Here is a 24,373-nt window from a genome sequence, read left to right on the forward strand (position 1 = left end):
GCCTACAAGCCCCTGGCTATCAAATCTATCATTACCTGCAAAAACATAGATAACAACAGACAACAGCAAAAAAATGATATACAATATGGCTACCCCTTTGGAGATTTCAATGTGTAATTCTGCTTTCATAAACCTAGTGGTTGTCTAGATTTTTGCAGATAATCAGCAGCAAAATGGAGAGTTATAACTATAAATTCTTTTTAATTATCTTAACTTTTGTATTTGTATGTTTTTTAATTTTGGCTGTTCACCGCCCTGAGTCCCTTCTGGGAGAAGGGCGGTATACAAATTAAATTAATAAATAAAATAAATAAATAAATAAACAATAAGTGCCGCATTGGAAGAACTGAAGAATGATATTAGGGTCAGATTATTATGGAGGGAATCTATCTATCTAGTCTCAATGGGTTGACAATGACTCAGTGGCATGAAATCATAATAATTAATAGCTCTGTATGAACCTATGTGGCTGGATACTATATTTTTCCTTCAGTGCCTTCTAGTCAGAAGAGGTTTAATAAGGTTTTATAATGTTTTAATAAGGTTTTATAATGTTTTAATATGTGATAGTAGTGTTAATATGAAAAGGGAAGATGTTATAGTTGCTTGCATTGGAACGTTGCATGTTTCACAATGTTTTATAATATTATAAGGTTTAATAAGGTTTTATAATGTTTTAATATGTGATAGTTATATTAATATGAAAAGGGAAGATGTTACAGTGGTTATGTCTGCTGTGTTGGCAGGATTAGTCTGAGATGCATTCCCTGCCTCTCGAGGAGCTGCCTTCAGCTGCTCCTGTGAGGTATTTCCAGTTCCTGGCATATGTAGATATATACTTGTAATGATGGCTTCTTATCAGCTTCCACAATTTCAAATTCAAGTTTATAAATATCCCCACGTATGCTGCATTCTATTTGAAATAGGCCCAGTGAGTTCATTAGTTCTGAATATAACTTCAGTTTAGTACTGCTAGGCTGAAGAAGTATCTCGGGTGCCAGTTTCATTTTGTCCTTTAGACTCATAACATCACAGGTTGCACCTGAGTCTAGCTGGCAGGGTTGAATTATGTTGTTAAACCTGAGATTTACAAACTTTTTGCCCTTGGAGTGTATTGTGCCGATACATTCTTTCCTATAAACCACATCAGTGGTAAACAAGGATGCATCCTCCTGAGGTGCATTCTCCAAGTCTGACATTGTATGCAGCTTCCTCACTTCCCTTTTTTGTGCCTAACACACTCCTGCAAAGTGATTTAGTCTCCACACGCTCTGCAGGTTTTCCCATATGCAGGGCACTGCTCTCTCTCTTGTATATGCACACTACTGCAATATTTGTATGCTACTTGATTGTTTATAGATGAATTATAAAACTGCCTTTTATGCTGGTACTTGTATTGATAATTCATCATACTTGGCTGTTGTTTAGAGACTGTATTAACACAATCCTTACCTGGCTCTAGAACTCCCAGCCGTTTGTCAGATGTCCGACACATCTCAATTGCTGCTTGTAGGCTTAAATTATGCTCCCTCAAGAGATGGCAGCATGTGCTTTCGTTAGTAACGCCCAAAACTATTTTGTCCCAAATGAGTTCATCTCTTAAGGAGTGATAGTCACAGCTGGCTGCTTTTTCCTTTAAGTGTGTGACAAAGCTATCTGTGGTTTCACCTTCTTCTTACTTGCAGCTGCTAAATATGTATCTTTCAAAAATAACATTTTTGAGAGGTCCAAAATAAGTCTCTAAAGCATCTAGAATAACTTTGGTATTGCTTTCTTGCTCCACAGAAAGGGTTAAGTTGTGTTTGTAAATTTGGAGGCATTCATTGCCCATCAATCTCCTTAATGTAGCGGCTTGAACTGCTACCGGCTTACCATCCAAGCCTGTAGCTAAGGCGTAGTCTTCTAACTCTGCCCTGAACTTATTCCAATTGCTGCCACAGTCTCCACTCACCCTCATGGCCTCAGGCAGAGGTATACTGTTAGCAGCTGCCATGCTTCCACTGCTTAGCTTCTGGGAGTATGCTTCAAATGTATAAGGAAGACATGGATTCAGACTTCTGGCACCATGTTTCGGGAAGTTTAATCATAAGGAAGACGCTCAATAAGCCCTCATTACAAGTATATATCTACATATGCCAGGAACCAGAAATACCTTGCAGGAGCAGCTGAAGGCAGCTCCTCAAGAGGCAGGGAATGCATCTCAGACTAATCCTGCCAACACAGCAGACATAACCACTGTAACAGTTTTGACTTCTAGTAACTGCCTGGGCAAATCTCTGCAAGTTTCTTGGAATGATTTTTTCAGAAGTGATTTGCTATTGCCTCCTCCCAAGGACTGGGAGAGATTGAATGGCCCAAGGTCACCAAGCTGGTTTTATGCCTAAGGCAGGAACTCAGAATCTCCCAGTTTCTAGCCTGATGTCTTAACCTTGGCTCTCTGATCATGAATCAGATAAGTAAATATCTGCCTGCCTGCCTGCCTGCCTGCCTCCCCCTGAAAAGAGTTTAAACATTAGCCCTTATTCTTTGTGTAATATGAATTGTATTTCTCTTTTTTTCCAGCTTGTGATCAGCTCTCATTGGGAGTAGCAGCTATCTTTGGCCCTTCCCATAGCTCTTCAGCAAACGCAGTGCAATCCATCTGCAATGCACTGGGGGTTCCACATATACAGACCCGCTGGAAGCATCAGGTTTCAGACAACAAAGACTCATTTTATGTCAGCCTTTATCCAGATTTTTCTTCACTCAGTCGTGCCATCCTTGACCTTGTGCAATTCTTCAAGTGGAAAACTGTCACAGTGGTTTATGATGACAGCACAGGTAAGCACAACTCTGGTACTTACATCTGCGGATGCTCTTAATACAATATGTATAATCCTTTAACCAACCTAAGAATTACAGCTTAGTGCATGTGATCACGTTTGTCTGAAAATACAGTGAGATATTGCAAGCTATAACATTAAAAGATTTTACATATATTCCTTCTGCACAAGAAAGCTATCAAAGTGTGCTGTTCTGTATATTTAATCTGCATCCACAGAGGAAAGGAGAGAGAATTTTTCACCATAAACATGTTTATCTAGGCATCTTGACTGAAGAAAAACATGAAAATTTCATGAGAGCTATCTTTTGCTATTTCAACTGAAAAACAAATCAGAGAGAATTTGTAGTACCTACAGTAGTATCTCTTTTATAAACCACCTTGTGAACCCAGTTGTTTACATTTTATTGAAAGATTTATCATTTTAAACCTGCAATTTGTTTTTATAAAGGGTATAAGCAACATGCTTATCCATTGTATTGGGAGTGGGGATCAGGCAGGGAATTTCAAAATATTCCGTCACAAAAAGGAGTTCCAACATGGACACACCCTTTTCCATTGGCTATGTAGTGCCATTGACACAACTCTCTGTGTTAAGTACAAACAACTATCTCTGACCATGGAAACCAAGATTCACCTATGGAGTTCTGTTTGGCCTTTAAAAAGTTCTCAATTTCAGAGTGGAGATACCAAGTTGAGTTCTTAGCATATCTATGTATGAGAAAGAGCCTGGCTAGGAATTAGAAGGAAAGGACTACTTCAAAGAAAACCAAGGAGCCCAGTTGCCTCTTGTAAAAACATCTTTGGGACAAAGGACCACTCTATTTAATCATTTGCTTTTGGGGATTCTTTCTATTGTAGTAAATGTTCATATTATGAGGGCATATCTTCAGGAGTTGGAGACATGTGTACATTGCAACACAAACACCATCCCTTTGGCTTTTGTGTGAAATATTAGGCTACAGATTTGAAAGAATGGAGTTTGTATTGCACTAGGCTTGTGAGGTAGTCGAGACAAGAAGCACAATCAGGAATACTAGCTCTACTTTTATTGTATGGCTATATTAAGAATATCTGGCAAGTCTGAAAGTAATCCCTCTTGTCCTCTGCTTTTGATCTATTGAAACCTTTTTTAAATCCTCCTTCAAATTCAACATTTTTTCATCAGACCACTATCTAGGCTCTTCTTCCTGACTCCCAAAGTCTTTCCCACATGCTATTTCATGTTGTGATGTCACCATGCATGTTTCATTTTGGCATTTTAGGTAGTTAGGAATAGAAGCCTATGCATTAGAGTTGTCATAGGAGAAAGGGTCGATATCATAGAAACTTTAAGTCACTGATCTTCTAAAAGTAAGTATGTTTCTGTTTACTTACATGTGTATAATTATAAGTGGTTACTATATGCCAGGGATTGCTATATCTGCAGGAATTGCTTGGTTAGTGGCTGGAAAGTTTGTACTTTCAGACTTTCAAGATTCTGTTAATGTAGCATGAATAAAGGCAAATATACATGTCCCAGGATAATGTTGCAGATCCAATCTGGATTGGTCACCAGGACCAGATGTTTAATCTTCCAAGTTTTTGGACTCATGCTGGAGCCCATCCTCAGGGAACTTCTCTCTAACAGAATGTGCACATTCTGCTAGAGAGAAGTTGCCTGAGGATGGGCTCCAGCATGAGTCCAAATGCTCTGAAGACTAAATGTCTGGTCTCAGTGACTGACCTGGATTGGATCCTGTTAATGTAGCCTTACAATAAAATAGATTTAACTTGTTTAGTTGTGTTTCCTATCTGGCTTACCTGGGATGGTTGACACATAGCAAGACTGACTGGTGGAATTCTGTTTATTCTGTACAAAGCAGGATGGCTTGCTTTAGATCAGGGCTGTCAAACTCCCAGCCTGTGGGCTGGAAGTGTCACGCACTGGCCATGCCCACACCTGGTTTAGTGAAGGGGGGGAAAGTCCTGATACGTCACGTGATGCCACCCTGATGATGTGACTTTGACACCCCTGCTTTAGATTTTATCAGTTATACAACACAATTTAGAAGTTATTAATCTGGACCCTGTGTGTTATGGTGCCTGCCCTGTGGAACAGCAGCCCCTCAAAACTCATTTGACTGAACTTCAAGTGTACCCTGAAAATGGGTTTACCTTGTGTCGTTGGATTAATGTATCTGGAGATCTCTTCTAGATTGAGGGTGATGTAGGAAAGTAACTCGTATCATTTTGTGTTATAATTTTTTAGAACATTTCTGGGTAATATATATATGCATAAGTACACACACACAGACAAACATGTGTGCGCACCCACACATATAAACTCACCCTCACACACAGATAGTGAATTTTTTGGAAAGATCCCTTTGGCCAAATCTTCAGTTGTTTAATCAGTAAAGCTTACACATCATATCTTATATTAACATTGTAGTATAAATGCTTCAGAGGAAACAGATTGTTATAAACAATTTATAGATCTGAACATGGCACAAACCTGCACAGTTAAAAACTGCTCTGTAGTCTGAGGTGCAATATAAATAATTAATAATATTAAATGGTCTGATTTATGAGCATTTTTTATTTCATGTTAACCACATAACCACCTGTTATGGGAGCAATAAACTATAGTTATAACAAAGGGTCTTTATCTGTTATGCTATTTTATTTTTAATGAGCGTCTTGACTAACACACTATTCATCAACTCTCTGAAAATGAGATCTTACTATCAGGGGGAACTGGCTGTATCAGTGATGTACATAAGATCTGAAGATATATTTCAAAAATATTGGCTCTGCAGACAAGGAAAAGTGTATGGTATTTTGTTCATCAACCGATTTGTCTGTATATTTGTACAGTATCTGTATTCCATTCTGATATTTTCAACAGTAGATGTTATCAACAATAGAAATGCTATCCCTAACAAGGGTTATGCAAATCTTTATGGCGAGTGATCAATTGGATGGTCATTCATGAATAATTACACTTAGCTATTCTTGTTTATGGTTTTGTAGATACAGCTTGTGTTCTGAAGGAATCACATAGGTAGGGTATCGAAATTCTTTATAGAATGGCCTTAAATCATCCTCCTCCCCCTTCATCTTAATTTCTCTCATTGAGGATTACTGAGGCAGAACTTTGAGCTAAAATTTAAATTCTCATCACAAATATCCATAGGATGTTCACTGCAGAAGTTTTTGTGACTTATCCCTAAAAATGCCTGTTTTCGTTTACATGTAATATCATGATGAAAATCCATGAAAACAAATAGTAATTGTTGTCTAATTCAGGTACAACATCCTTGTTTTTACTGAAATCAACCAGTAACTGAAATTCAATTTACTTGAATGACAACCAGTTTTGACTTTAAATCAATGGCATGAAACTAACTAGCTGCTTTTGGGCTAGTTCTCCTTTCTCAGCCTTGGGAAGAAAGCCAGGATAAACCACTTCTGAAATCTTGCTAAAAAACAAAACAAAACCTGCAGGGATTTGTCCAGGCAGTTTTCAAGAGTCAACATTGACTTGCAGGCATGAAATCAGTCAATCAATTGAAAAATAACATTGTAAAATTCTCCTAATTAGATAGCTTCTTTTCTTGAAGTTAATTCTAACTAAATTTCGATGTAGACTAAGTTTGTACAGAAACAACGCGAATGTAGCCTATTTATGTCAGTGTGGTTAGTGTTTTGCCCAGGGACGAGCAGGGGAGTGAACTCCTAAAATTGTGTTGAGATTCTGCATGCGAAATATGTCCTTTTGCACTGAGCAGTGGCTCCTGCCACATAAATGTTTCCCATTAGAGAGAGGTACAGTACATTGTCTGAGAACTAATTGCTACATGTGGCACACAGGCACACAAAATGTGTGAATGGTATGACCTCCAAAAGCTGTGACTACAATGTGGTTTTTAATCTGAGGAGAGAGACACACACACACACACACAGAGAGAGATACACACACAGAGAGAGACAGAGATACACACACAGAAAGAGAGAGACTTTACAAACATGATTGGATAGTAATAATTGTGTGTGTACTTAATTTTAATTATAATTTAATTATAATCAAAATGAATTCAGATATAGTGTTCTTCTCTAGCAACTCAAAGACAAAAGCCTGACTTTAGCCAAGAAACAGTTGCATTCTTCCGCTATAAATGGACCATGATTAATTTATCGTGATTTGCCCAAAGTAAAGAGGTACGGTTTTTTAAGGGAAACTGCTTAATTAATTACATTGAAAGGATTTACTCAAGAGCCTCGGTGGTACAGCAGACTAAAGTGCTGTTAAGTGCTAGCACTTAGTTGCCAGCTGCCTGCAATTAGTGCAAGTTTGAATCTCACCAGGCTCAAGGTTGACTCAGCCTTCCATCCTTTCGAGGTAGGTAAATTGAGGACCCGGATTGTGGGGGCAATAAGCCAACTTTGTATAGAACAACACCGCTTGGGGGGGCCGAAAGCCCTAATAAGCAGGTATATACAAAAAAGTATGCAGACTATTGCTATAATGCATAGTAAGCCGCCCTGAGTCTACAGAGAAGGGCGGCATATAAATTGGACTAATAAATAAATAAATAATAATTGGACTAATATTTTATGACAGGGAAAGAAAACAAACCAATCTCATGTATATAGCTAGCTTCAGAATCTGAAAAATGAGTTATTAAACTTAAAATATTGAAATTATCCCCAGCTGAATTGTGCAGTCTGAAATTAGTTTTGTTTTTCCCTTTTTACATCTAGTTTTGTGGATGGTATTACAGATATATTTTCCGATGAAATAGTGTTGTACACATATATGCATGTGTGCAAACATAAACATCAGACACAAGGAGCAACTTTAAATCTATATGCATTAACACTAAACTCTCACATTTCAAATGTTTTATCAAAACATAAATGCATGTCAACCAAGATGCAAATGAGTTGAAGAAATATAAGTAATACGTTTTGGCATGTCAATTTAAAAAATCCTTGGTGAGGCCCAAATAGAAATGGATTTATAACTGTCTAATTTCAGCCCAAATCAGTTTTGTACCTGTCCATTAATATGTACTGATGTTATTTCAACATGAGTCTGTACTGTTATGAAAACATTAATTCTGTGTTATTTTTATAAAATATGCTTTCTATACTTCTTTAAAGACATACACGTGTTTCTCTAAAAATAAGACCCTGTCTTATATTTTTTTGAACCCCAAAATAAGCGCTTGGCCTTATTTTCGGGGAGGTCATATTATTTTGGGGCACGTGGAGCAAGATGGGGCTCCTCTTGCTGTCTTACCTGATTTCCACCTCTGCGTTTAAATATTTTCGGGGAGGACTTATTTTTGGGAGAAGGCTTATTTTAGCGCATGTTCTCAAAAGCCCGATTGGGCTTATTATCAGGGGATGTCTTATTTTTGGGGAAACAGGGTATTTTTGTACAAAGCATATACCAAATTATAATCTATTGCCATTAAGTAAACCATAAAAATCCAATCAAATTTAATGAAAACTGTGGTTCCTGGTTTTGAAATCTCATTACTTTGATTGGGAGCCACCCAGAGTTTGTTGTAAGATGGGCAACTATGAAATAATAAATAACATAATTAAATTTGAATATTATCTGTGATCTTTTTGAAATCAGAAATGAACCACAAAATCTTATCATTTGCAAATAGATACATCTTATCTCCCACTTTATCCTAGAAATCTGATCATTGGATTTGAATGCTATTGCCAATACTTCTGTAGCTTAGTTGAATAATAAAAATAATGGTAAACCCACCTTGGTGCCTCTTAAAATTGTAATGAGATCTGAATCATAGCTCTTAAATCATATCTGATCTTACCATAAATACATACAATTGTCTTACAAAGCAAGCCCGAAATTTAAATTATTTAATAATTGTTTTAAAAATTGGATATATCTAAAGAACAAATATTTAGAGACAATTTATTAATTTAATGAACTGTTTATTATTTAATAGTTGTCTAATAAAGATAAAAGTTTCCCCTTTCCAGTCCTATCTGACTTTAGGGAGTGATGCTTATCTCTGTTTCTTAGTCAAGGGAGGCAGCATTGTCCAAAGATATTTCCATGGTCATGTAGGCATCATGACTACAAGTATATGCCAAAGGTGCATGGAATGCTGTTAACTTTCCAATGAAATGGTACTTATTTATCTACTTTCATTTGTATGCTTTTGAATTGCTAAGTTGGCAGGAGCTGGTGCAAGTAACGGGAGCTCACTTTATCATGTAGCGCTGGGGTCTTGAAGCCAGATCGTCAGCTTTCCAGTGACAAGCTCAGCATCTTTAATGGCTGAGTCATCATGCCTCCTGCAGTTGTCTAATAGTGTAGATATATTTTGATTTTGAAAAAAGACAGATTAATCCATACAATTAATTTTACCTTTAATCATTTTTAGTTGATAGCTAACAGTGTAGTGAACAGTTAATGGTCCAGATTAAGACATTAAATAGGAATATAATGTAACAATTTAAGGATCAAAATTATCTAAGATGCCAGTAAAGGATTTCTTTCATGCAAAGCATTGCATAAAAATAAAAATTATGTATTAAAATTTGTTTAAATTCTTCATAAAATCTGCATGGCCATTGTCAGAGCCAGGAGATTTTCCATTTGGAATAGCTTTAAAAAATACAGAAATTTCTGAAAAAAATAAATAAATTCTTCAGGACCATTTGTGGGACTATTAATCTATTTAAGTATTTATTTATTTATTTATAAATAAATGAGATATGGAGAAAAAAGATCCTCTGTTGTAGTATTGCAGAAGGTTATAAATTACTGAAATTGTATTTTTCATGATAAAGAGGGAAGTAATTTATTTCTTTATATATCTTTTCTTTTTTTAATTTACTATTAAATAAATAAATAATAGAAAAAAAATTCCTCTTACGTTTCCCCTGCTTTTTATATTTTTCTTACTTTGTGTTAGTTTTTATTTTTTATTTTTATCTTTAATCAAAGTTATTATTATTTTAAAAAAGAAAAGAAAACTGGCATGGTGTGACATTTTTTCCCTAATCTAGACCATGAGAAGTATTGTAGTTGGCATTTGAGTTATACTCTACTGTCACTGAAAATGGGCAATCCACTGTACATTACTTGTGAAAATCATATATTTTTTAAAAAATCTAGGAAACTGAGATCTATATACAGTATTTAAAACTGCATTGGTAATATATCAATTCATCACAATCTGCATCTGCAAAATATTTTTTAAAAAAATTAGGTCTGCTTCTTTTATACCAGAGCTTTTAAAGGCAAGGCTTGATTTCTTACTGCATTTCAATGTTTTTAAGAAAAGTTCAAGAAATAATAAACGACATGCAGCTTTCTTCTCAAATTTCTAAAATAAACAACAACAACAAAAAAACCCCAGCTATATGAATTAATCTTCTCTAAACTGAAGGCGGAGATCAGCTCCATTCTAAAGAGTGCTTTGTAGGCATTAAAAGTTTTGAAGCTAGGTTTCAATTTCAACAACTGTGCATAATATAAAAACATAATATCATTTTAATTTGCATAATGATTACATGCTTTTTTTTTTTGCTTACATCTGCCGTTTACTGTACATCTGTTGAGATTTTAGGTAGAATCTAAATATTATAACGAACCTTTATCTGTCCTACATATCCTACATTTTTATCCTCCAAATCTTCAGAAATCCATTCAAGTTGCACCAGAGATGGCCTCAAGAACTGCTCATGAGAATGTCAAATTTATCTTCAGTAAGTGCTCCCAAGTTTGGCTTACTGTCACTCATACACTCACTGCCCTGGAAAATAGCCACACCAAAACCATACTTACTCACATCCTCAAACTGGTTCCTTCTTAATTACTTCCCCTAAGGGAGCTTTTCCTGGCCTTTATCCACTCTGCTTACATGCTTTTTCATCTTTAGGTATGGCAGCTTCATCTTAGTCTTATATAAGCCTATGAAGGAATACAAAAAACAGTACTCCAGGTACTCCTCACTCTTATGAGTGTGCAGAGTATTCCTTTCAGGCAGTGTTTCTCAACCTCAACAACTTTAAGATGTGTGAATCAGAATTCTCCAGCAAGCATGTAGCTGGGGATTTTGAAAATTGAAGTCCACACAACTAGAATTGTTGATGATGAGAAACACTGCTTTACAGGATGGACTATCCCAGCATTTTCTGGACCATCTTAATTTGACTATTTGGGAGTGGTGCAACAGTGTTGCTAGGATAGATCTTTAGTAACAGAAGGTGGTTCATGGTGTTCTGCCTTACCATAAATAAAGGATTTAAAGTTTTCCCCTGTCCAGTCATGATCAACTCAAGTTGGTGGTGCTCATCTCTGATTCTCAGCTGAAAGAGCCTGTGTGTTTGAGAGATATTTCCATCATTGTGTGGTCAGCATGAAAATATGGAACATAGTAACTTTCCCACCAAAGTGGTACCTGTTTATCTACTCAAATTTGCATGCTTTCAAACTGCTAGGTTGGCAGGAGCTGGGGTGAATAACGGGAGCTCACCCTGTCATGCAGTGCTTGGGTCTCGAACCTCGGTTGTTACCTTTTCAGCTGACAAGTGCAATGTCTTAACCATTGAGCCATCACACCCATGTTGCCACCAGTAAAAGGGGAGAAATCTGAGGCTCTGAGGTACAAGACGATAAGGTGGAAATTGCCATCAATAAGGAAGTCACATCTCATACCTCCAAAAGAAACTACAATACTGTCTTCATTTCGTTTCACTTGGAGCGGCAAACCCATGTCAAGGACGTTGATTAGTCCTCTGACAGACTCATGGCACTGAAACTCTCATGCTAATTTCAAATTACTGTTGCCCTTGAATGTGGAATTTGGAGCAAATTCCAAAGATAAAAGAAAAATATTCCAGGTAAAAAATGCCGGGTTTTTTTTTAAAAAAATGTTTTTAACCCATGCATGTATTCTGATAAAATAGTGTTTGGATTTTATGAACAGGGAGTGTGTAGGTGCAGAGTTTATAAATGATTTCATTATACATTCTAACCTCATTATCATGGTCTGAAGTAGCACTGATCAGCGTACATGAAACTGACTACCACATGCATACATTTCTTTGGAGAAATGTGATTTATGATTTCAGATTTTATTATAATAAATGATAATTTTGATGATTTGATACAGAATCAGTTGATCTATATTCCATCTTTTGGCAATTAAATGATACTTAGCCAAGAGATTTAGTCAAAGAATAGCCTGAAGCTCCTTGCCTGGAGCTTCTTCTTAGCATGACTTCACTATGAACAAAAAAGACAGGACAATGTAATTATTAGATATGTTTTTATATCTAGATAGAGTGTAAATCTTTCCAAGGTTGTCTAGCTATAAAATTACGAGCTACAGTAATAAGAATACAACAAAAAAAAGACAATGCTTCTTTTTCTAGAAATGAGATTGGCTAAAAGCAATTTATGTTGGAGTAAGCTTAAATATAAATGAGGACAGAACTTTCAAACAGTTGTTAGTATAACAGTGTTATCTCGTAAATGACTTTAAATGTTACTTCTCCTACATGACTGGAGTGCTCAGTAGAAGGAACTATAAAATACACTACCAATAAATAATGGTTTTCAATCCATTTTGGCAAAGTATGAGGATATTGATTCCGGGGGTATTATTATTTAGTTGCTCGGTAGAGTATGTTTTGAGTAACCTTTACAGTAACTTCAAGGGCAACATAATTAGTAATTATTTACAAAAGCTAATTATTACATGGGGTCCTTCCTTTAATGAAAACTGATTGTTTTATTAGTTGTGCATTATATAATTGTGTTTGTTTCTCAGTCCTAAAAAAGTAGAGAAAATTTATATTTTAATTATTGTTCCAATGGTTTTAACTTCTCTGCATTAATAATCTCTCAAGTTTGTGAACATTAATTTGATTTATGCTTAAATATTCTGCTCTTTTAATCCTTATAACTCATTTAACAATTGTGGAAACTCTCAAAGCAGAGAAAGCCTAACCTACAAATAACAACCAAGTAATCCATGAACTTGAATATAATTAGGGTTCCTTGTCTAAATAAAATGATGAGTTGTTCGTTTTTACAGTATCTCATAGTGCGTATTTGCTTGAATCTAGATGATAAAGCATCTAGATATAGCTGGGTTTTTTTTTTTTAAAAAAGGCAATGAAATAATTGTAATAATATGAATAATATATCTATCCTGTGTGTACCAAAAGCTGGTCCCCACAGGCAATTTAGTACATAAATTAAATTAAGTGTTCAAATTGTTTGCCATATTTTTCTAAACACTTCCTTTCTCATGTGATGCAGGGCCTTTGAACATTCCTAAGTATAGTTTTCTCTGAAGAAAAAAAAGTAATTAGTTTTTAAAAGGGTATGATTGTGTACGGAGGGCTGATTTTTGGTACTCTATCTATACCGTGTATTAAAAAAAAAAATAACAACGGAATCAGAGCTAATTTGGCAGGATTGGATGTTCCTGGCTATCTAGAATTCTCAGGATCTTACCGTTTGCCTTGTTAGATCAGTTGCATTCCAGTCCAGACTAGATGACCTCCAAGGTCCTTCCAACTCTGTTACTGTTACTAAATGTTACTATAATGCAGCAGTCCTCAACCTCTGTGGCTCGGTGGCCTGGCTTGGGGGAGGGTAGAGGGGAACTGGGCTGTGCAAGCAGTTCCCCTTGTGCAGGTCCCTTGGGCCGGCATGAGTGGTGAGGCAGCGCGCACACATGCAGCTTGACTTGTGTGAGTGGTGGGCTGGCATGCACACATGCAAGTGCCTGCCAGCCTACTGCTCATGCAAGCTGAGCTGCATGTGTGTACACACGCACTCCAGCCAGCCACTCATGTGGCCAAATAGACTATGGCCCAGTAGTGGGCCATGGCCCAGGGGTTGGGGACACCTGCTATAATGTGATCCCCAATTAAATATCTATGATTACAAAGACACTTTGCATTCATGGACAGAACTAAAATTGAATAGAGGATATTTTATTTCAGTATTTTTATTTTACAAACCTCTAGGCACCTATCTACCTGAAGAAACTCATTGAGGCTCTGATAAAACTCATGTGTATTCATCAATAACCCCACCCTGGTTAAAAAAAACAACAACCAACTCTTCATCACTTTCCTGAAGGTCAACAGAATCGGGGCTATCTGTTTCTTAAGTGTGGGATGGGTGGGGCTTGCTCCATAAGACAAGCACCACAATAGAGAAGGCAGGCTTCTTAAATTCCAACAAACAACATTGTTTCATAGAGGGAAGCTGGATCATGCCTACCCAGTAAGAAATAGTAGATGCCAGTGGCAGTCAGGGGTTATTCTGTAGTTCCCCCTGCCTTTTACAAGCTATTTTTTCAAGAGCATAAGAAGAAAGTCATTTGCTTCAAGAACATGTGTTGGCAGAATTCACAGAAGGCAAGGAATAATTGTAATAAAATTCTAATAGTATACTGTATTATAGTAGTCTAGTAATTAGTAACAATACACTCATAGCCATTCACTCATGAGACTTGTAATTTGAGATACTGAAGGAATAGCTGACTGGCCAGATAGACCTTGATAGACTTGACTGGCTAGCCAGAAAATTGATGAATATGGATGATGCCCTAGGCTGCTGTAGCATAGATTATATTTTCCAAAGAAGACTTTGGATTTACAGGTTTTTATTAAAAAAAAAAAGTAAAGGAAAAAATAAGAGGAAAAATATTAAAATAATCTCAGAAAGAACATCTACTTTGAAGATATGGCATATAAGCATGACTATAAAAAATAATAGCTTAAAATGAGATTAGAAAATTGGAAAACCAAAACATCCCATATTTGAAATATACTTAAAGGAAATCAGTCAACATCAGAAGAAGGTGGTGGCTTAAGAAAGGTACATTAAAAAGGGAAATGGAAGAAATGTTTTTTTTTTTCAGTCCAAGAACAAGCACTACACACAAATACCATCAAAGCAAAAGGAGAAAATCTCAATTTGGATAGTAAATACCAATTGTGCTGAGTTAAGAATGAAATGATTGACCATATAATAAGGAGATGAAAGTAAAACTACAGAATTTCATAGATTATAAAAAGGGGCATGAACAAATTGGAAGGGTACTTACATTGGAATCTATACAAAAACATGGATATACCATCAATATTAATGACTGAAAACCTGAAATTATGTTAAATTAATTGACAGGAAAAAAAACATTATGAGATTTTAAATTTCAGACTGACTGACACACCTGAGACATCACACACCAAACATTATTGTCATTGTGAAAATTGTGAAAAGCCATATTTGGTTTATCGATGCAGCCTAATTGAAGAAAGGAACAGAAAGCATTGTAAAATATTGATATTTGCAAATAACAGATTGGAAACATTTGAAGAAGTTGACAATGTACCAATTATTATTGAAGCATTAGGTACAATCCAACACGGACTTTAAAAAAATTTGGACTGTTTAAATATGGAACAACTTAAAACAGCCCAACTACAAACAAAGGCTCTTTGGGGATATCTCATACACAGATGCTGTCTTTGCAATCTCTAAACCCTTGGTAGGGCTTGAATCAAAAAGAAGAAAAATGACCAACATTGGCTGTGACATATAATTAATAGAATTGGAGAACATAAATAATAGAATACAACAGTTTGGTCATTGAATCTTCTGAATTAAGTTTAAGCTTTAAATGGTTTTAACAAGAGTCCCATGAAAATTGTGCACAATCTGCCATCCATGCAGTTGAACGTATGGGAGAAAGTCCCACCTCCCCTTTATATACAGTGGAAAACTTGAATCAAGGGTGATATTCAGCAGTGAAAGAAAAGCTCTCATTGATAAACAAATGAGAAGTTTAATGAAAAGCATAGAGAAATAATAACCTCCTCAAAATAGGTTATTTTAAAGACAGATGTGTGTGTTACCACTTCAGGAACTCTCATTCTGAAGGGCCCCAAAGCATTTGTTTAAAAGGTAGTATCTGATGCCATCATTTTCTTTGTCCATCCTAAATGGGCAAAACTGAATGGATTATTATACTAAGCAAAAATGCAGTTTAATTGGCCTTGGTTTAGCACAGTGTCTGAAAACACTACATGTTAAGTGTGCCCAATATACAAACCCATTCATTTAAGTCTGTAAATTGTGGTTTAAGGTTGTCAAGGTTTCAAATTCAGTGTGGCAATTAAATCTCCCCACTCTACATTCCAAGTAGACATGAGAAGGTTAGATAAGTAGATTTATTGCTGAAAATTCAGAAGCCGTATATATGAAAAAAGTTTTTCATATGAAAATATCTAGAATTCTTGCAATTTATATAGATAAATTTGAGCCTCTTCTTTCCTTTTCAATCAATGGGTATATACTGTACCTCCTTGTTTCCTGGCCTTGAATGTTTTTATCCTTGTTCCTCCTTTACAAAATGGTTCTGTATGAAGGGAGAATCCAAGATCCCTGCCTCACCAGTTTCAGTCTTTATAGGGGCTCAAAATGATGTCTTGATCCTATTCTCTCCCTCCCTCTCTCTCTCCCTCCCTCCCTCCCTCCCTCCCTCTCTCTCTCTCTATCTCACACAATCAAAGTCACAGCATTTTGTTTTTATCATTGTATAAATAAAGTTTGCTATGTTATTGCAATAATAATAGCTCGACATATGATTTTGCTGAAGTGGATTATTTCATGTTTCATAGTTCATATTTCCTCTAAATATCAAACCACTAAAAGATTTTATTTTTTTTAACATCCACTATAGCAGGTCCGTTTTTCTCCTCCTTCCTCCATACATGTACAAAACAATCTTTCACATGGATGTCAACAATTCTGAAGATCATTGTTTCCCCTCTATCAACTTCCATCTCTGAAAATGTTCTCATTGGGATTCAGCTCCCCTTTATGCTGCATAGTGATAAATCCTCATTCTACACATTTGGCAGTTTAGGGAACAGTTTTCACAACATGCATTCAGCTAACAACTCTCATATATTTTACTGTCAAGGCTACTTTGCTGTAGCATCTCTTCAAAACATATGCTCATTGAGGTTATGCATAAAATGATGGGAGTTTAGATCAACCCTTAGTCATTGGTGCCATGTGTTCATCCAATGACTTACGCTCCAACACCACTTTGGTAATTTTACAGGGGATAAACTTTGAAATGTTGAAAGAAAAGCTGCTGGAGGATGTCTGATTTTTAAAATCTAATGGAATCTAATCTAATTCTAATACTCAGTTTTCTAAACTTCTGAGAAGTTTTTGGGACAGCATCTGTGAATGACAAGTCAAGCAGGGTTAATTTTCAATTCTGCATCTCACTTTTGCTACTAAAATTAATAATAAAATTAATAACAAGACCAAGTTTGGTGTGTGAGAGCCAGAATGCTGTAGAAGTGAAGGTACTAGCCTAGAAACTAGGAGTTCTAGACATGCCTTAACCTTAGCTGGATGAGTTTCAGATAAGTAGTTATCCTCTCTCAGTCCAACCCACCTCACAGGGTTGCGGATCTGGAAAAACCAGAAGGCTGGAGTACATATACAGTATTTGCCTCCTTGAGTGAAGCAATTTTAAAAAGGAAGGATAAAAATATTATAATAATTTTAAAAATCAGATCTTCCTTCACCACTTTCCCTGGAGGAATTCTGTACGAAACATACAAAACTACTATAATCACATCTAGAATTGTTTTACAATTAGCTTACCCTGATTTATTCTGTTTTGTTCTAATTATCCTGGGTCTTTCAACTTTGTACTTCAGTTTTCATTGCCCCATTCATTTTTTAAAAGAAACATGCTGTTACTGGTACAATTATCCCCTGATTATCTGATGAGTTTATCTTATTACTGTGTATAGATAGCACAGCATGCTTAAATACAGAGTACCTTTTCTGTTGGTTACAGGTTTACCATTTATTATTTTTGTGGACTATGAGTCCTCTAATAGCCCTGTATTTATTTATCTATTTATTTAAAAAAAATATGTCTACCTCTGGAGAAAAAAAATAGGGCTGCCAAGCAATTAATAATATTAGAAAATGAAAACTCATGCAGATAAAGGTGCATTGTCAGACAGTTTTTAAAATACAAGATGCTAATAAGTCCCAATAATATTTTTAGCTCTACTGGTTGACTGAATTAATGAACAAATGAACTGAGTAAGAAAGAACTTTTTCAATTCTGACATTCCAATTATGAAACATCTTTCCACAGATAAATTGGATTAAGGTACAGTGTGACCACTTGTCTTTTTCTCCAAGACTACGTTTCTCAGTTTTAAACTTTGTTTTTCTTATTGTCATAATTAACTTGTATTTGATTGTTGGTCATATTTAAATTTAGCTCAGTAATTAAGTTTGTTCAGATAAACTAATACAGGTGACATTCAAATATAAACTAATCAATAACCATTCATAGCTACATTATGATTACAGTTCCCATTCTTCCCATGAGCCTGAGAAATAAGCAGGAATCACAATGACATTTTTTGTTATCTGTTTATTTTCTACTACCATAGGATGGGATGGGAAATAGATGGAAGATTTAAATGGAGCATATTTTCTAGGAAATGAGAAATGCTATCTGAGCAAATTATAAGATATTAATAGCTTTTCTTTGCTTTGAAGGGTTTGATCTTTGGTTTCCTCCTTGATTATAAAATCCAGGACATTATAGATTCATGATGAAACTTCCTGTAGAATACTTCTAGGACCATTTTCTTGAATTATAATGTTGTTTACATTTGTGAGTGCAATGAATGAACTAACCCCTTAACTCAGTGCTTACTTAGTATTATGCATGAACCATGTTGCTTTGGTTTACCCAAGAACCCATACTTTTAAAAAAAGATTTAGTACACAATATGAAACCTGATTTTTGTTTTCTCCTATAGAGAGAAGAGAAATGTTCAGTCTTATCATTTATTGGCGCAGCTTCCTTTTAAACTTCTTGTTAGCATGCTACATTTGCTCAAGTTCTAAAACCTGTACCTTAGCCTGCAATACTAATAATAGAGACATTTATTCGGCCAGGATATATTTTATTAAGCAGTGAGATTTTCACTTTGCATGAAGAAGGTGCCAGCTTCAATTCCCAATGTTTACAGGGCTGGAATAGTTTCATATCTGAAATCTTAGAGAACAGTGTCAGTCATTTCATACAACACTGAGCAAGTTGCACCAATGGAATAACATAGCAGAATGCAGCCTCATTAATTCCTACTTATTCTAGTGTTTGTTTCTCTCTTCTTCTCTGTCATTCCTCTTTGTCTTCTCTTATAGCTTTGAAGAGTTCCATGGTTGGCAGAATGCTATTAAAAATTTTCCAAGAGGCTCTTAGAAGACTCTATTGAATTTTTATAAATTAAGTTCTTTAAATAGATTTTAGTGAGGCATTCTTACAGCTTCATTGATAATTCATTCATGTACTCAACATTCGTGAACTGTTAATGCATCACCTTCTGATAATGGGGTATAAGTGTAAATTTATGTGGATGAATTTGTAGCTCACAGATGATAATCAATTAGTGATAGGTTGATTTGTTATTCCTTTCTTCTTCCTCTTCACTCTTCATTACCATTGTTTTGATGCTAGGTTACTTCTTGCATTATGTCTGCTACCTTTTCTGCTGAGGAGTTTAATGCTAAATACATAAATTTATCATTAAACTTCTTAGCAGAAAAGGTAGCAGACATAATGCAAGAAGTAACCTAGCATCAAAACAATGGTAATTTACAATTCTGATTGCCTAGTTTGTATATTGGGACAAGATTATGCTTATTATTTTATTCCTATTTCATTCTATATGATATATTGTTAGATTAATTTAATCTTCACAGTTTTAAACTGCTGAAGTAAAATTGAAATAGGTGATAATCAGAAGTTCTGGGGACTGGCTCATATTTGCTGACACAAAATGGACTTTGTGTCATCATCTTTCTGAAGGCATCATCTTTCTGAATTATTTGGAATAGTTCTTCCATAAACCCAATTCAAGGATTGTGGAAACTGGCCTTTAGGAAACCTATTTGCTAGACCGAACGTTTTTCATAAATATCTGTTTGCTGAATTCCATGTAAATTATATTCATAGCTCACTTAAAAGCAGTGGTGGAATTCAAATAATTTAACAACCGGTTCTCTGCCCTAATGACTGTCTGGGTAGGCATGGCTGGATGAGCATGGCTGGGGTGGGCGTGACATGGGATTCATGTCGAGCTAAGGCAGGACTTCCCTGAAACCTTCCCTCACTCTCATTATACAGGTAATCCTCCAGTTACAAATATAGTAGAGCCTGCCAATTACATTTGTAACCTGGGGATTCATTTGACTGAATCACATTAAATGAACATGATCACTCCCTGCTTTCCCCAATGCATTTGTTAATCGAATATGCAGGTCTTTAAATGCACATGAGGTATCTCAGTCTGGAGAACGGCATGTGGGGCCTAGTGCTGGATCAGATCATCCAAGGCCTTACTGAGGTATCTCATGCTCCCCTGGGGTCCCCACAATTGCTTTCTCCACCCCATCCTGCCCAGACTGGGCCTGCTTTGCTAGCATCTTAGATTCAACTTACTCTTCCCCACCCCATTTCCCATGGGTTTCTTACTTTTTGAAGACCTCCAGAGGTCCAGAAGAGGCTGACCCACTGGCAGAAAAGCCAAAGTGTTTTATTCAGATGATGGCAAAGCTATAAGAATGTGAAATTTAAGGAAAACATTTTCACCACCTCTTGAGTAGAATACTTTCACTTGGGGCCAGCTTCAGAGATTGAGGTAGCAACATCAGCTAATCAATGAGGAGCTTGCTTCCTTTGTCTCAATGGACTGAACTGCAACTCCCTTGTTGATTGGCTGCCACACCCCAATCCCTGAAGCTGCTCATTTGAACTAGCCAGTCAGCAGCAAGCAGACTGGGCCCAAACTAAGCCTGCAGGCCTTCATGGCAGAGAAGCCAAAGTCTTTTATTCAAATGGGGAAAGCTGTTTTCCTTATATCTCATGTTCTTACAGCTTTACTGGCTTCTGAATAAAAGATTTTGGCTTTTCTGCCACATGGGTCAGCCTCTTCTGCAGCTCTTTGAAAAGTAAGTACAGTAAAGACATGGGAAATGGGGCCTGGGAGGGCTGGATCGGGCCCAGGGAGGCTCCATTTCAGCCTGTAATAGGCTGGGGGAGCACTAGTCTCAGCCCCTCTGGAGTTGCCGGTTCTTCACCAGGCATGAAGGAACACGAGGGTTATTTGACACTCAACAGCTAGGGAGACCTGAACAGGGCCTAGGAGGGCCGGATCAGGCCCACAGAGCCTCCATTTCAGTCTTTAATAGGCCAGGGGAGGTCTAGGGAGGCCCAAAAGGGGCTGGGGGGATGGATTAGGCCCATGGAGCCTCCATTTTGGTCTGTAACAGGTCTGGGGAACCCTAGGAAGGCCTGAACTGGGCCTGGGAGGGCTGGATTGGGCCCACAGAGGCTCCATTTTGACCTGTAACAGGCCGGGGGAGCCCTAGGGAGGTCCAAATGGAGCCTGGGAAGGTGGGATTGGGGCCATGGACGCTCCATTTTGGCCTGTAACAGGCTGGGGGTGGCCTACACAAGCCCAAACGGGGCCCTAGCAAGCTCGGACAAGTGGCCGGGAGGCGAGACAAGCCTCCTGGTGAGGAGACACTGGTAGGGAGGGGCGAGGCTTCAGCTCATTTGGCAAACTGAGCAAATGGTTAACAACTGGTTCTAGTGAACCGGTGCGAACCAGCTGAAGCCCACCACTGCTTAAAAGCCTATGCACATTCGGTTTTTCTCCTGCAAGGATTAACTTTGAAGTCACAAGTATCTGAAGGAAAAAGGAATAATTTGATTTGTATTGGCAGATGAGGTTTAATTGGAATGGTCACTTAATTAGTCTTCTGGTTCCTACACTTCTGGTAATCCTTGATTTACAACTATAATTGTGCCAGAATTATAGTTCTAAATAATGACAGTTGTAAGTTGAGGCAGCCACATAACTGACCAGAGGTGGTATTCAGCAGGTTCTGACCAGTTCTGGAGAACCGGTAGCGGAAATTTTGAGTAGTTCAGAGAACCGGTAAATACCACCACTGACTGGCCCCACCCCCATCTGTTCTCTGCCTCCTGAGTCCCAGCTGAGGAAATGGGGATTTTGCAGTAATCTTCCCCTGGAGTGGGGTGGGAATAGAGATTTTATAGTATCCTTCCCCTGCCACGGCCACCAAGCCATGCTCACCAAGACATGCCATGCCCACAAAGGAACGCCCACAGAACCAGTAGTAAAAAGTTTTGAATCCCACCACTGAACCTGACTCAATATTACAACTGCTTTTACAGTGATCATTAAGCAAATCACACGGTTATAAATCCAAACCCAATCTCCTGAATGGGTATTGGCCAAAACTGGTTTACCCTTTCTAAGGCTATCATAACTCCAAAGGGTTGTTAAACAATAGGCTGTAAGTCAAGGACTACTGGTAATTGAAGACAGATATAATCAGGAAGTTGGTCTGCAGGAAATGCATTATGACCCCGGCAGAGATATCTGTTGATTTTTTAAAAAGAGAAAATGATATGTATGAAGAGCTAATAAATACTGTGATGCTAAAAGCCTTTTGATGGAAACTAAACTAGGTAACTTTGCCTTAATATATATATATACTAAGGTGCTTCCAGGTAATCATTTTTTCTGTAGTTCAGTATCAATAGTTTTCTTAACATTTTTGTGGTCTCATTTATCACAAAACTTTATAGTAAAATGCCTACCAACTAAGGATAACAGTGTTATTTCTCATTTTAGTGAGCTAAGAACAGTTCACAGTGCTTAAACAGATTATTTCCTAAATGGTAAAAAAATGGTTTTGGATATTTTTGTATATTTTTATGATTTTCCAGGGATGATTTTTACACTTCCTACAAATTGTAAGTCACTCAGAGTTGCTTTTTTGTAGATTGGATCACCAGCTAATAAATAAACATTTAAAATTCAAGAGGTCTATGATTGATGAAAACATTTAATAAACATCACCCAAGCTATGGAGTATGTAGAAACTACATTTATCATTTTTAAAGAATGTACTTTTCATCCAGTTCTTATTCCACTGTATCTGAATCCCCAAAATTAATTCTAAGTATCCATTTACATAGAGTTGTGTAATTGTGCTATGTTCAGGGTCATAGTTGGTCTATGAAAGATGTATTTTAAATATCACAGACAAAAACTCGACAATTTGATCTGATTGTAGAAATATTGTGTATTTTAGTGTTGCTATTTGACATATAAATCTTGTACTTTTTATTTTTAAATTTAGACTAAGAGGCTATTTTATTATATAGCTGTAGTGTTATTTTGATTATTCGATTTGTGTATTAATTTAATATTATGTTTTTGTCTTTTTGTTTTAACTTAGAGTTAGAAAGTACTTTATTATACATTTGTATCTATACTGAAGAAAGTCAAAAGTTTCTCCTTTTGTACTTTTTCCATATTGTCACTTTTTAAACTTCTTTACCCATTTGATCTCTTCCCCTCCCAATCATTCTTTTTATTTTACTTTGTATTTTATTTCTTTCTGAAACTCAGTAGTTTGTTTAAAAAAAAAGACAAAAAATAAAACTGATATAATGTAATTTATTTTTTAAATAAAAATCAAATACAATTTTTTTTTCCATCATGTAATCTTAATTTCTAGTTTTCTTCATTTTAAAAACTACACTTTGGCATCAAATTTGGAGAATGGAGTCAAGATTCTGAGGGAAGTAGATCTGGCACGATAATTTTAGCAGTCCTGATTTATACTCATTTACCTTTTCAACAAGAGGGACATTTGGAAGTTTGGGAGACTGCATTAAGCACCTCTTTGATAATTTGAATATGATTGTTATGGTGAACATGATCAGTCAAATTATGTTGGAGGATGACACTTCACCATCCTACATAAACTTCTTACTTATATAAATTTTAAATTAAAAAAGAATCTAGTATAAGAAGGACAAGGCATTTGATTGGTATCAAGGGAAACTTTTACCCTGTTAATAATACATCAAATAACCTGAATGGATGCATGCCCATAATTTATAATATCAATCCATCCTGGATTCATATTGCAAGGCATTACCTATTGCAGATGGGAATACATTTTAGACAGCTGAATGTGTGTTGAATATGAACATGAAATTACAGATTTAACCCTTAGCTAAATATCAATTTGGATTAAAAAATGTGATACATCCATTAAATCTGAGTTTCCCCTCCACATTTTCATGCTTTTCCATTCTTAAATTCTGCTACTCTATTTCCATATAAGGCTGACTCTCATTCCGTAACACTGCATTTTGTATACACATATTTTGGGGGTTTGGGAGGGCCTTTTAAGTACTGTATTTTTCGGAGTATAAGACACACCAGAGAATAAGACACAGCTTAGTTTTGGGGGAGGAAAATAGGGGAGGGGGAATCTGCCTACCAGGTATTCATCTGGCTAGCATCTTTAGTCTGGTCAGCTTCAGCACATTAGTTTTCTGGATTTTTATCCCCTGCTTGGGGATAAAAACAGCTTCT

At 36.4% G+C, this 24,373-nt stretch overlaps 1 protein-coding gene across 3 annotated transcripts in view; it reads left to right on the forward strand.

Moving 5' to 3' along the window:
• Positions 1–24,373, forward strand: part of GRIK2 (glutamate ionotropic receptor kainate type subunit 2) — a 522,039-nt gene that overhangs the window by 220,351 nt on the left and 277,315 nt on the right. For all 3 annotated transcript variants that reach the window (XM_087882606.1, XM_034409067.3, XM_087882605.1), the window contains one exon: positions 2,563–2,820. In XM_087882606.1, the coding sequence (XP_087738732.1) occupies positions 2,563–2,820 (258 nt within the window). The remainder of the gene's footprint in view (positions 1–2,562; positions 2,821–24,373) is intronic.

This window comes from Pantherophis guttatus, chromosome 1, assembly GCF_059756535.1.
Source record: "Pantherophis guttatus breed Tessera chromosome 1, ASM5975653v1, whole genome shotgun sequence".
In the NCBI taxonomy this organism is placed as follows: Eukaryota; Metazoa; Chordata; class Lepidosauria; order Squamata; family Colubridae; genus Pantherophis; species Pantherophis guttatus.